Below are 13957 nucleotides of genomic sequence, written 5' to 3'. Positions count from 1 at the left end.
AGGTCCCTTCCGACCCTAGAAACTATGAAACTATAATGCCCTTCTCCAAGTGCTTAGAAATTGATTCTTTGAGGACCTGCTACATGATTTTTTCCAAGGACCGAGGTGCGGCTGACTGGTCTGTAGTTCCCTAGATTCTCCTTTTTCCATTTCTTAAAGATGGGTACTATATCTGTCCCTTTTCCAGTCGTCTGGGACCTCCCCCATCACTATGAGTTTTCAAAGATAATGACTACCGGCTCTGCAGTCACATCAGCCAGCTTCTTCAGCACCCTCAGATATATTGTATCCGGCCACATGGACTTGTTACACATCCAGCTTTTCCAAATAGTCCCTAACCTGTTCTTTCACCACTGAGGGCTGCTGACCTCCTCCCCAAATTTTTCTGCCCAGCGCAGTAGTTGGGAGCTGAACTTGCCTATGAGGACTGAGGTAAAAAAGGCATTGAGCATTTCAGCCTTTTCCTCATAATCTGTCACTAGGTTGCCTCTGTCATGGGACGGGGTCCTTAAGGAGGGCTGTGATCTCCCAAGGCCCCTTTCCGTGCCAAGTTGGCCCAGTGGGCACTCTCGGTTCTCTCCCGCCACATCTTTGATGGTGTGTATGATAGGGAGGCTGCCTCTGAGTCCTCTTGGACACAGTTGAGATTGGTTGTCAGGGCCCTGTGGGTCCCCGGATCCCTGGTGGGTCCAACTCCAAGATGGATGTCACAATGGGTGTTTCAGGGCACCCCAGCCTTATGGGTGATGCATGGCTCCAACCATCCCTTTACCATGCCCAAGCCTCGCAGATGGAACTGACGTTGTTCGGTCTGGGCCTTGTTATAATTTGGCCCCCTGGTCCTCCCTGGGCTCTCCGCAGCCCAGTCTCGCAGTGCGCCTTCACTGGCGCTCAGGCTCTCCGCAGCCCAGGTACGCAGTGAGCCTTCACTGGCGCTCGGGCTCTCCGCAGCCCAGTCTCGCAGTGTGCCTTCACTGGCGCTCGGGCTCTCTGCAGCCCAGTCTCACAGTGTGCCTTCACTGGCGCTCGGGCTCTCCGCAGCCCTGCAAAGTGCTGTGCCCTCTGGCGCTGGGGTCGGTGCACCCCAAATGCTGCACCCTCTCTGGCGCTGGGGTCGGTGCACCCTGAATGCTGCACCCTCTCTGGTGCTGGGGTTCCCACACTGTTGTGGGTCCCCTATAAGGCCTCCTCCATCCCCTAATAGCCTCACCAAAACCACCGGTGTTATACCACAATAAATAAAACACAAGCCCCTAGGTTGTGACATAAACTCAAGCCACCCGGCTATAACATCATTCAAGCCCTACTGGGAAATACTCTGTCCCACAACAGTATCAGGAGCTGCTTGTGCAGTCAGGGCTCTCCCCTTTGCTTGCTCTGAGAGAGCTCCTTCCCCCTTGGCTGCTGGCGAGGAACTACCTGCCTGGCCTCAGTCCTGGGCTTTATATATGAGCCAGGCCCTGCCCCTTCCGGTCAGCTGATCACTGGCAGGTGTGGGCTGCTAGCCTCTTCTGGCTGCCCTGGTAACCCACAGCTGGGGTCTCTGGCTCACTGCTAGGGCTCTTCCCCTGGCAGTTTCAGTCCTTTAAAGGAGCAGGGCACCATAGTGCCCTGTGACAGCCTCCCCCCTTCAGAAAGGGAGCCACATGTTCCCTGATCCTCTTCTTGTTGCTGACATACTTGTAGAAAACCTTCTTGTTGCCCTTCACGTCCCTTATTAGCTACAACTCCAACCGTACTTTGGCCTTTCTAACTTCATCCCTGAAGGTTACAATTTAATGTTCCTCCGTGCACTATTTTTCCAGCTGCTTTATTTTTGTATTGTTGACCGCAGCATGGACAGCCTTAACATGAAGGTGTACCCCTTTCCGAGCCTTTTCTCTAGCTCATTGGCCTCTATTTTAACAGAAACTTCTTTGCTACCTTCCAAAGTATACCAGATCAGAGTTTGCTCAGACCTGGGATTTTCACTTTGCTTTCCAACAAAGGTTCATTTATAGTCATCTAAGCATGACTCGCCTAATCAGTCTCCTGCCAGTTAATGGACTGGGAGCATTATTTCACAGCAAGCTATATATACTTCATATATTCTTCCTTATCAAGTACTTAGATTTAGAAGCTCTTTTTTATTCCAATATAAACTATATTAAATATACAAATAGCATGTACTAACACTGAAAGAAAAAATAAGTGCAAGCTCTGCTTTTGGGAGGAAAAATTAGGTACAGTATGCAAAATAGTAATAAACAAGTTTCTTGCATGTCAAAATAAAACATTCAGTTGTCGTATGTTTTTGTTTGGAGAAGATGCAGAACTCAAAAAGGTTTTTCTGCACGCTGTCTCCAGTTGCACATGAATCACTGTTGATAATTATGGAGTTGGCATCTACAGTTCATAATAAACTGCATTTCTAGATATATCAAGGAACAAACAAAACCATGGTAGAACTGTCAATTGAAAGTATAGAAATTAAGCCAGTCATATAAGCTGTCTGTATAAATCACTATTTGATAAACATCTCTGTTACTTAAATCATAAAAACTGGATTTATTCCGGCATGGTATACCCTAAGATGCTTATTTTAAAATACATATCCTAATGTGATAGAATAATATTCCATCCTTTTCTACTCTGAATATGCACTGCTTGGATGAACACAAGAGTGAAGAGTGACACAGAAACAGAAATGCTTTGCATTTAAGTGCTTTAAAATTGCAGAGTTAATGAAATACCAAACAAAGTTTCAGTATCTCAATCGCCTTGTAATAGAGTTCATTGAAGCACATCAGACATGCCTGCTAGATGAGTCTCATGCCAGTCTCTCTGTTGAAAACATGTTTTATTTAAAACAGTTTTATAAAAAGCAAACACTACACCTGTATAACTTACTTATAGGGATGTGTTTATCAAGTTCACTCAAGTCTCTCCTTCTGTTTGAGGTGGTTAATTCCAGCTAAACTCGCAGTTCGTGTTCTTTTAGATTTGAATTCTGAAGTCCTAAAATGGCTCATAGTAAATCTTCCATATGGAAATTTGCAGATATACTTAACCAAATATAATGTCCATTTGTAAATCGATTGTAAATATAGAATACACTGAAAAATATAATAAAGATTTCAGAGCAAAAATATATCACTAAAACAAATTGGCAGGGATAATATTTTAAAACAAATGTTCTAATGTGCACTGGGTTATAGCTACGCTACCTTCTGCTTGCTTTCTCTCTGACCCTTTTGGAGCTTGCATTCTTGGCTACATAGTAACATGGGATGAACAGACAGGGTTGGGGGCAGGGAGCAGGGGCAGCTACTCCTTAGGAAGTGGATAATGTAGGTTTGAAATATCACTCTGGTATTAAGCCCAGATCTCCCAGTTCTCGGCAAGTACTCTTTAACATCTTGGCTGTCGTGTAAAAGGTGCATACCAATAACATCTCATCCTCCTCTTTCTTCTGCTGCGTTTTGAAAGGATGAGCCTGTCTCAAATTAGTTACATGCCTAAGTGTAGGATGAGGTTTTGGCCAGTGAATCACAGGCCTCTGGCAGACATAGCATTTATCAAACAATCTATACAACAATTGAGTGATAAATTATAATATGCCACATGCTAAACCACTTTATCTTACCTCAAAATGGTAAATCAGCCACAAATATGCTCCACATATGCTGGGTGTTTTGTATGGTGTTTTAATTTTGAGGTATGGCAGGTTATAATTTATAGCATAACTAATACAGGTTTGGGATCTAGAATAAAATGCTTTAAATTCTAATCGCAGAACTGCATTTCTAAGTATACTGTGGAACAAACAGGGCCATAAAAGTACTTTCAATTGAACAGATAGAAATTCAGTCAAACTTACAAGCTGTCTGTATAAATCACTATCTGATAAGCATGTAAGTTACTTAAATCATAGCAATTGAATTTGTTCAGGCATACCCTTCCAGCAGCCATGTTCAAACATAGGCACTTAACTCAGGGTTGTAGGTGGGTGCCATATTTACAGGAGAGAGAGGATTTTGGACACTGCTTTTTCCTCAGTATATTTCCTATTGGCTGGCTTAGGTATCCTTGCCCTCCTCAGCCTGCTGGATGTTGTGAATTATACTGTCAAGTGCCTAACTCTTCCCACTCACTATTTAGGGAGAATACATGCAAATAACTTGTGGTGAATTCTGTTTCTAGAGCTCGATACCTAATAATTCATCGGTCAGTATCTGTGTGGATCTTGGGTCTGTTCTTAAAACTTAGACCGACTACATCACATTCATTGTAATTAACCCACTGATTCATTTAAGGAGATTAGCATAATGTGACAGGTTGTCATAATGATCAATGACAATATCAGTTCCCACTGGGGATTTGTTATTGAGGTGAGAAAGGTCAGTGTATAAGGAAACATAACAGCTGATCACCATTATATTAATAACCTTTGTTTCCAAGTCCTGTGGCATTAGTTAAAACTAGTCTGTCCGTGTGGAAGTTCTGCCAGTATCTGAGGTTTTAAGAATCTGACATGAAAAGGAGAAATGTCTTTTTAATAAAAAAGATTAATCTAAATTCTAAGTGTGCAGTTGCTGAAAAGAATATAAACATTCAAACAAAGAGGACTTTTAGGGAGTTTCAACAAATTATATCAGAGGTGATGTTCTGGTGGTGACTTGTCTTGGATGTATTCCTCTGCCAAAATCCAAAAAAAGAAAAAAAAATTGGGGGTGGGGGGGAGGAACATGGATGGACGATATTCTCACTGCTTTGTAATAAGTAAGCCTACTTTTTGGAACTAGGTTGCCTAATGCTGACTCAAGTGTGCATATTTAAACAGAGGAAGATATGACCCATAGCTATGCTTAAATAACTTGTGGCAGAGAACAAAAGGTAATGGGGTTAAGGTTTTAAAGACAAAGGGTTATAGTAATAAGAACTCATCGTTACCCATTTCTGGTTTGTGCAAATCCTGATGGTTCCAATAACTGCTTCCATTCTTGAATGTTTTGGAGCGATTTCAATGTGAAGTTGGGGAGGGCTTAATGCATAAAATTAGAGGTTATTCTGCAGGTAGGGAACTGTGAGAAAAGGTAAACTCAGGCCCAACATCCAAACTACCTTTTCCTTTTTGGTCTCAAAAATATCCTGTCACTCAAAGTAGTTCACAGAGTCCAAAGGGACTGATAGGCATGCTTGAAATATAGTTCATCTACTATATGAACAATGTCAGGGAGAAACATCTGAAAGGACAGCTAGGACAATGGCATCCCGATTGCCTTATCATTTATTTGGGGAACCCAATTTGTCTGTCATCTGTGTAGTCATGGTTACCACTGCAGTAGCTAAAAGTATTTCTATGCAACAGACACTCCAGCTAGTACAGATGTATCCAAGACAGGTTTATGTTAGGTAACTTGGGTGCATCTGGGTAGAAGCAGCAGCACAGGGCTCATAAGCTACCAGCCCAAAAAATAAGTAGATGCTGACATTAAGTTACAACCATGGGAAGAAACAGAGCACATAGCTATATCTACACAGATTGCAGTGGCTGCAGCAGAGACCTACCTTAACTTAAGTGCTCACTCTGTTGCCAGCCTTGGTCATTTTCAAGGGACCTAGGCCAAGCTACAGAAGTGCATCTATCTATGCAGAAGGCCCCAAAGCCAGTTTCTAAGTGATTGTAAATGACCGGCTTGGTCAGCAAAGTACCATGTCCAGCTAAACAAGTAATGAGATCCAAGTAAACAGAGCACACAGCCTGAAACAAGATACTTTAAGGGAAGATTATACATTAAGTAATCCAAATCTATTATATTGTAACTTTAACAGTAGTTATTGATGTAACCCAAATGTATTAGATGCTATTTTGCTATTATAAATATACTTTTGTTAAGTACCTTGGATGTAAAAAAAAAAAAAAAAAATAAAAAAAAAGCAGGATTCTCAGAGAAGACCATAAACTAAAAAAGAAACAGAAAAGTTTTGAGAAGCATTCTACAGAGGTGAAGGAAAAGAGATGAGAAACCCTTCCTTTTACTTTCCCAAGGAGAGAAATCCCAACTAATTGACATCCTTCAGGCCCACAAGAGACCTGGTTCAGTCTAGTTCCAAAAATTTTAGTGAAACAAAGACGTTTAAATAAAAACAGTCTCTGAGAGCATTTATTAGAATATTTAAAATATAGGGTATAGACTGGAGGGAAATTTTGAGAACTCGGCAAATTCAAGACCCTGCTGCCAATCTGCATGTCAGTTTTCTCTCCGCTCTTGAGTCTTCCTAGTTGCCAGAGGTAAGAATCTATGTTGGAGAAGGCAATTATTTCAGGTGGAGGGCTTCTTAACGAAGTTTGGTGAGCTTCTGAGGGTCACCTGGGTGGCCTTGCTCCTTGACAGTTCCCCAGCCCCCTGGTCACCATCTTGGAACCAGAAGTCCCGCCCCTAACTCCTGAAAGTTTCCACCAAAAGTCCCTCCCTTTGCCCCCCAGAAATACTTTGGTATTGGGTGGTGGGTGGTTACCATGTTAGAACAAGAAAAAAAAACAAATCATACAATAAAAGTCAAACACCTCCTATAGCATACTTTCATTTTATTACAAAAAATATTTTTGTCATGATTTGTGTTTGTGCATTGTATACATAAACAGTGATTGTGTAATAACTCAAAAATAAATCTTAGTCTTGTATATTGTGTGAGGGGTATGGTTAGAGGGGTGTGCGTGTGTCTGGCAGGGTGTTGGGGGTGTGTGTGTATGGTAGGGTGTGTGTCTATATGTGTATGCTGGGGTGTGGGTGTGTGTGGGGGGAGGTTGTGAGGGGGTGTGGCTGTGTATGGGGGGCAATAGGGTATGTTGGGGAGTTGTGTATTTAAGGGGGCAGGGTGCAGGTGTGAGGGAGGGTGGGGATGTGTGAACCCCACCCCCAACACACACGCACTCTCCCAATGGCGCAGCAGGCGGAGGTGCTCGGGGCACTGGGGCCCGGCGGTGCATGGCATCAGCCAGTGCTGCATAATGCAGTGAGGAGCTCAGCCCCTGGTGGACTGCCTCTATTGCGGGTGCTCCCTGCCGTGCCCCAACATGAGAGGGACGCTCCAGGTGCTGGAGCCACCTACCTGCCACTGCTTCCTGCTTCACAGGTCCCGGGAGTCCATGGGGAATCAGGGGCCAGGGCTCCCTTTCACTTCCCTTGCAGTCCCAAGACCTGTGGCAAGGAGCTGTGCAGGTAGCTGGCTCCAGTGCCTGGACCTTCCCTCCCATAGCATGTGAGTGCAGGGACTGCACGTGCATGGTGGGAAGTGCTGGCGATGTGGGGGCTGTGCCCCTCACTGCGATGTGCAGCACTGGCCAGAGCCATGTGCTGCTGGGAAGCACCTCCTGCGCCAGCCACAAGCACCCCCACCACCTGCTGCCACTATCTACCAGGGTTGTGTGCAACAAGCAAACTGTGGGGGCGTTCCCACACCCCTCCACCTTCCCTGACACCCACACCTTGCCCACCCCAGCTCTGCACTGTCATCAGCTCCAGCCCCACGCTTTGCACTCCTGTCCATGTGCAGCTCCGCCCTTACCCCTGCCCCAACACTTCCCTACGTGCTACCCAAAGTGAGCGGGACCCCAAGGAAGTCATGCAGCCCTCCCCTCAGAAGCTGTGTGATGCCCGGGCCAGGCCCTTTTGTCCACAAGGTTGGGAGTAAGGCACAATAGGGTATGTTTGGGGGTGTGTACACATGAGCACCTCACTCCCACCCTCATGGGTGGAAGGGCTAGGCGGGGTACAAGTAGTTGGTGGGTACTGCGGGCCAGATGAAAGTGTCTGGTGGACCGGATGTGACCTGTGGGCCATATTTTGCTTGCCTCAATCTATATACTGCTGTCATAGGTATCATGTTGGGGTTTTTTCGTATTTTGATGTGTAAGCAATAAAAGGTCAGACTGTAGACCTGTTTCTTGCCTCTCTTATCAGCAACCAACCTGCAAATTTACCTGTAATCCAGATAATACATGGGGGGAGGTGGGTAGCGGAGTCCCCCAGGGCTCGGTCCTGGGGCCTGCGCTGTTCAATTTCTTCATCAGCGATCTGGATGATGGGGTGGAAAGTAACCTGTTTAAATTCGCTGATGACACCAAAATTTGGGGGGAGGTGAGCACGCTAGCAGGGAGTGAGAGATTGCAGAGGGATCTGGATAGGTTACAGGGGTGGGCTAACAGGAACAGGATGCGTTTCAATACGGACAAGTGCAGGGTGCTGCACTTGGGCAGTAGGAACCAGCAGCACACTTACACAATGGGGAACTCCCTACTCGAGAGCACGGAGGCAGAAAGAGATCTTGGAGTCATTATTGACTCCAAGATGAACATGGGCCGACAATGCGAGGTCATGGTTGGCAGGGCTAACCGGACCTTGTCGTGCATCCACAGGTGCATCTCGAGTAGAGCCAAGGAGGTGATCCTCCCCCTCTACGCGACGCTGGTCAGGCCACAGCTGGAGTATTGTGTCCAGTTCTGTGCGCCCCATTTCAAGAGGGATGTGGACAACATGGAGAGGGTCCAGAGGAGGGCCACCCGCATGATCCGGGGACAACAGGGCAGACCCTACAGTGAGAGACTGCGGGACCTGAACCTATTCAGCCTCCACAAGAGAAGGCTGAGGGGGGACCTGGTGACCGTCTATAGACTCACTAGGGGGGACCAGAAGGGTTTGGGGGAGACGCTGTTTCCCCTAGCGCCCGCTGGCATAACAAGGAGTAATGGGCACAAGCTGATGGAGAGGAGGTATAGATTGGACATCCGCAAAAACTACTTCACAGTTAGGGCGGCTAGGAGCTGGAACCAACTTCCAAGGGAAGTGGTGCTGGCCCCTACCCTGGGGGTCTTTAAGAAGAGGCTGGATGCCTACCTGGCTGGACTCATTTGAGTCCCGTTTCTTGTTTTTGGGGTTTTTGTTGTTCTCCCGCCCTGGCGGGGGGTCGGGCTAGAAGATCTACTAGGTCCCTTCTGACCCTTAATCTATGAAACTATGAAACACCTCTTGGCAAGGATTTGTGTGGGTGATATATTTTATTGAACCAACCGTATGGTTGGGGGGGCATAAACAAACTTTCAGCTACCATAGTACCCTTCCTCAGGTTGCTTGCTTAAACCTTAAAACACAAGAGCAAAGTAGGCAGGAAGCAGTGAACATCAAGATGAAAAACTTGCATTGTTTAAACACCTGTCTTAAAATATCAATCTGTCATAAAAAAACGTACCTGATCAAAGAAAGCAAGAGGTTTGGGCTTTTATCTGCAGTCCCTAAGTGTCTGGGAAAATCTGTAAAGCCAACAGATTGTTTTGTGCTCTGGTCTTTTTTTTTTTAAATATATATATAGCATTAGAAAGAGCAAATTGAGTGAGGCCTCTTATCTAACTTTAAAGTGTTCTCATTTGTCTGTTTACAATACATCTAGATTTTTTTTAAGTGTTCTTATGATTATTTTAAGAACATCAAGAAGCCTATAAATTACATGTGTGGTTGTAAACAGTCAGCTGTGTGGCAATGACGCAACCTTCACTTGTGATGAACTGATATCAGTTCATCGCATCATATTGGTTTTGTATTTAAAATCAGTTAAGGCCTTCCTGAATCTCACTAACAGTGTAACCCTAATACTTTTTCGTATTCTGTAACTGTCAAGACTATATATGATTGCAGAATTTTTTATTTATATCATAAAGATACATTTCATAACTTAAGTGTTTCTATTCATTTTTTTAATCCCTACAAAGCATAACACTGAATTATTTTTTTTTACTTTAATTCCTTGCACTTCTTCCTGAATAGCTGATAAATATTGTACCAGTAATATCAGTTTTATTTAATAAAAGTCTACTTAGATGGCAGAAGGAGATAGTGGTTGGATAGTGGAGGAGAGAAGGAATAAAACACCCAAGAATTGCATGGATGTTTCAAGAAGCAAGAATTTTTGTGTTATATTTATTAGACCAACTAATAAAGTTGGGAGAGTTATTGTGCAAGCGTTCAAGCATCAGGTGTCCTTCCAAAGGTCATCAAGTGCTTGTACACAGGTCTTCCAGCTATATAGTTGGTCTAAGAAAAGATATTGCAAAAAAAATCCTTGCCTCAGACTTTCTTGGACCAGCATGGGTATATAACATGTAAAGCCCTACCCTGGATGTTTTGGACAGGCACAATTGGGAAAGTAGTTCCATATTCCCATAGAATATAAAGCCAAAATAAACCATTATGGTCATTCAGTTAGATCTTTCATAGCACAAACCATTGGACTTTCCTGCATTAATTCCTGTATCAGAAGCCAACAGCTATGTTTCAAGTGGAGCACATTTTTTTTTCCAAGGAAGGGTATAGGAACCCTAAACTGTTAATCTGGATTTTATAGATATTTTATTGTGATGGAGAACCAACCAGTCCCTGTTTCCCATTACTAAAAACCACAATTTAAAATGTGTGCTTTATTTCAAGTATGAATTCCAGCTAATGGAAATTGAACACTTTTGTCTTCCAGATTGAAGAGCTCTTTGCTATTGGATTTCTTTTTATGACATAGATATTTTATAGATCATAATTAATTCACTCCTTAACTTTCTTTTTGATAAACTAAATAAATTAAGTTCCCAGAGTCTTTCATTCTAAGGCTCGTCTTCCCACTTAATCATTCTCATGGCCCTTCTAAACTGTCTCCATCTTTCAATATCCAACTTGAAGTGCAGACACCGTGCTGTATTGCTTAAAATTATTTCAGCATACACAATGTACTCAGTGCTGTACAGGATACACAGTGAATCCAGTTTGTCATAAGGAGCTTGCCAAAGACAAAGCCAACTATTTAAATTGTTAGGAACTAGTATCAACTGACTTTTGTAGGTGGAGCATGTTACAATGTTTATTGTTAGTATTGTGTATTGCTTCTTGTTAATAAGTTCTTGTTTTAAATTTCTGAAGCTTTTGCCAAAGTTTAAGAAATCGGGTTACAGTTTTTTGTCAAATTAATGACTACCTTAAGTTGTACCCTTTCTGCAAAATTGAAGCCAAAATGCTTTAGCCATTTCCAAGATAGAGTTGGGGAAGTATAAGTAGTCTTGACCGTGTTAACATGTTTACCTCAGCATACTCACCACCTAAGCCCCCTTCCTCCCCCTTCCCACGCACATGAAGTGTTAAAGAAATGGTGGATGTCAGGGTTATGCTCCAAGCAGTGCAATATTTTGGAACCTCTATACAAATGGACATCAGAAGGAGTGCCGCCACATTCTCAACCAGTTGTAGGACAGCCCCACATGAAATGCATTGTAGTATCTAGACTTGAGGTAACAATGGCACAGACAGCCAGATTTTAAACTGAAACAGGGTAGCAGCCCACTCGCCAGATGCAGCTGGTGAAAGGCACTCCCAGATACCATCTCAACTTGAAGATCCAGGTGTAGGACAGGATTAAGGAATACCCCAAAGCTGTGAATCTGAGCGACTTGGAGAGATGGAACTCATTGAAAGATGTCTCCCAATACTGTCCCCAGATCAAGCCGTCTGGATTCACCTTCCAGTGATTCACCTGCATCCAGTCCCCAACTGTAGCCAGGCACTAGAAAAGGACAGAAACCAGTAGAATCATTAATCTGTCTGCAACCTTGAGCACTGAACTTCTCAGGATGCAAAAGCACTTTTGTGTGTATAGCCTCCAAACACATGTCTATTTTTAGAGCCTAAAAAGAGATGTTGTAGTATTTAGGTTAAAAAAACCCCAAAACAACAAACCCATAGTATTTTTAATATTGTTTGATGTGACGTTTAATTTTTTTGTAATGAAAGTAAAACATGCTCATCCGAAGTATGCTGTTCACTGTTTGTCTTTTTTTGAATAATAATGTAGTTATAAGAAGTACCCATATCATCTTATGCTTTGAATTTTTACCTCTGGCAAGATAGACCCATTTGGCCTGGCTCGTACCTAAAGTCTCAATAAGGATAAATAAGATGGTGCAGGAACAGGTGATGGTGATCATATAGGTGTCACTCTTCCTTTAAAGTCTGTCCGAAACTAAAGCCATAGTGTTGCACTGGGGAACTGTATTACTGGTGGCATATTTTTTTGAGACATAAAATCAAAGTCATAAGCATTCAGTCATTAAATATCACAAGGAACTTTTCTCAAGGGAAGTTGGTTAAAATATGGCATAAAGTTTAAATTCCTGGTAATTATAGTCTCCCCATGGTATGTGTGTTCCTTTACCATTTCAAATAAATACTGTATTAATTTCCTGTCCCAAACTGTGGAGTGCTTTAATGATGTTACATTAAACCACATAGGTTGCTATCTGTCAGTAGTTAAGTGGCTCACTGTGTCACTTCTGCATCAGTTAAAGTTTGTGAATATTTTTAGATGAATTTGTTGTATTCCTAATGCAGACAGTATTACAGTGCTTGGGGCCAAATTTTGGAAGTGCATGTGCACTTTACGTATTGCTGCTTAAGAATATGCAGACTACGATGCATCTGCTCAGACATTGTTTTCTGAATGCAACTTTGAGATAATGATCCTGAATACATTAGTGTGTGCCCTTTAAATACCTGACAGTTGATTATTTTTAAAGTCTAAACCAGTCTTTATCTTGGTATAGTTATGTTGTTCCAAAACCAAAAATAATGTGAGAATATATTGGAAATAGTCTTTGGTTCAGAAGAATTATTCTTGGTAGTTATTTTCCTAATTGTATTTGAGTTCTACTTAATTTTGAATGAGCTTCTTTCCAGTCTGTGCACCTGACTTACCAAAATGTGTGATATAAAGCAAATATCAACTAAATATTGTTTTTAAGAATGAGAGATTTTTTTAAATTGATTTCACAGGTTGATCCAGAAGAGCTAATTAAAACAGTCACAAAGCATGTTACTCAGTGTGACTGTGCAGACTGGCCTGAAGAAATAGGAGCTTTGATCAACCAGTTGCACTATTACAATGAACGACTGCTGGATTTCACCCAGGCTCAAATTCTTCAAGGCCTTGGCAAAGGAGTGGATGTTCAGAGATTTACAGCAGATGGACAGTACAAGAGAGAAACTATATTAGGCTTAGCAGAGTAAGTAATGCCTTCTGTGATAACACTTTTGTTTTTCTTATGTGGAAATATTTGAGATTAAATACAAAAAAAGTACATTTTTAGCAGAACTGACCTTTAGAAGTATTTTTAGTTATTCCATACTCTGTAAATTTATTTTGCATTGTTGCTATAAATGAGTCATTTTCCTCCAACCATTCTGGTCAGCTGAAGTGTTTTTCTAGCCAAGTGGATCAATAATTTCAGGATTTTAATAATAAGGAGACTTCTGTCACCTGAGTTCTTTAACAACAATTTTGCCAAATATAAAAATAGGGAGACCATTATTAATGGGAGAACATAACAAGAAGTCTTTATTTTCCATTGTTAAATGTAAATAAGTTATAGATAAAACCTTTGATTAATTTATTTAATTTTTGCTGGCATATATTGCAAACATTTATGTGCTTTTTTCCCCCCTGAAATCTCATAAACTGTACTTAAAGGTAAATCTCAAAGCATGAATTAGTAACATAATACTGTCAGCTGTTCAAAATTCCTCAGGCAATTTTACTGTTGAATTTAAATTCTAAAATGTCTTTACCTCTAGTTTTGGATTTCTCCACAGTAAATGTCAGGTTACAGAGGCTGCATACCAACATTCATTTCTGCCAGAAGAAATTTCTTAGGGTAGAAAAATAGCCCAGGAGCCAAACTGGATGGACCTCCCAGCCCCGAGTCAGGAGAGCTTCAGAGACAAGCTCTCCAGCCAGGGGGCAGCAGAGGGCTTCTTCCTATCCACCCCTGCACTTCAGGGAGCCCATAAATTGGTAGCCTGGGAAGGGGGCAGGTTTTCAAGTGGCATTTGGCAGCTGCTGAAAATCAGAACATCTGCTACAATCAGAACATTGGCAGGCTTGGATC

General features: G+C 42.5%; 1 protein-coding gene across 1 annotated transcript in view; it reads left to right on the top strand.

Annotated features, from left to right (window-relative positions):
• The window catches only part of NBAS (neuroblastoma amplified sequence), a 457208-nt gene that overhangs the window by 289263 nt on the left and 153988 nt on the right, over nucleotides 1–13957 (top strand). Inside the window, exon 41 of the mRNA XM_019520763.1 lies at nucleotides 12846–13075. Coding sequence (XP_019376308.1) covers nucleotides 12846–13075 — 230 coding nt within the window. The remainder of the gene's footprint in view (nucleotides 1–12845; nucleotides 13076–13957) is intronic.

The sequence above is a fragment of the Gavialis gangeticus genome, unplaced genomic scaffold (genome assembly GCF_001723915.1).
Source record: "Gavialis gangeticus isolate Ggan-Ray unplaced genomic scaffold, GavGan_comp1, whole genome shotgun sequence".
NCBI lineage: Eukaryota > Metazoa > Chordata > Crocodylia > Gavialidae > Gavialis > Gavialis gangeticus.
The sequence above is the reverse complement of the archived record's forward strand: the minus strand, read 5'-3'. Positions and strand labels throughout refer to the sequence as shown.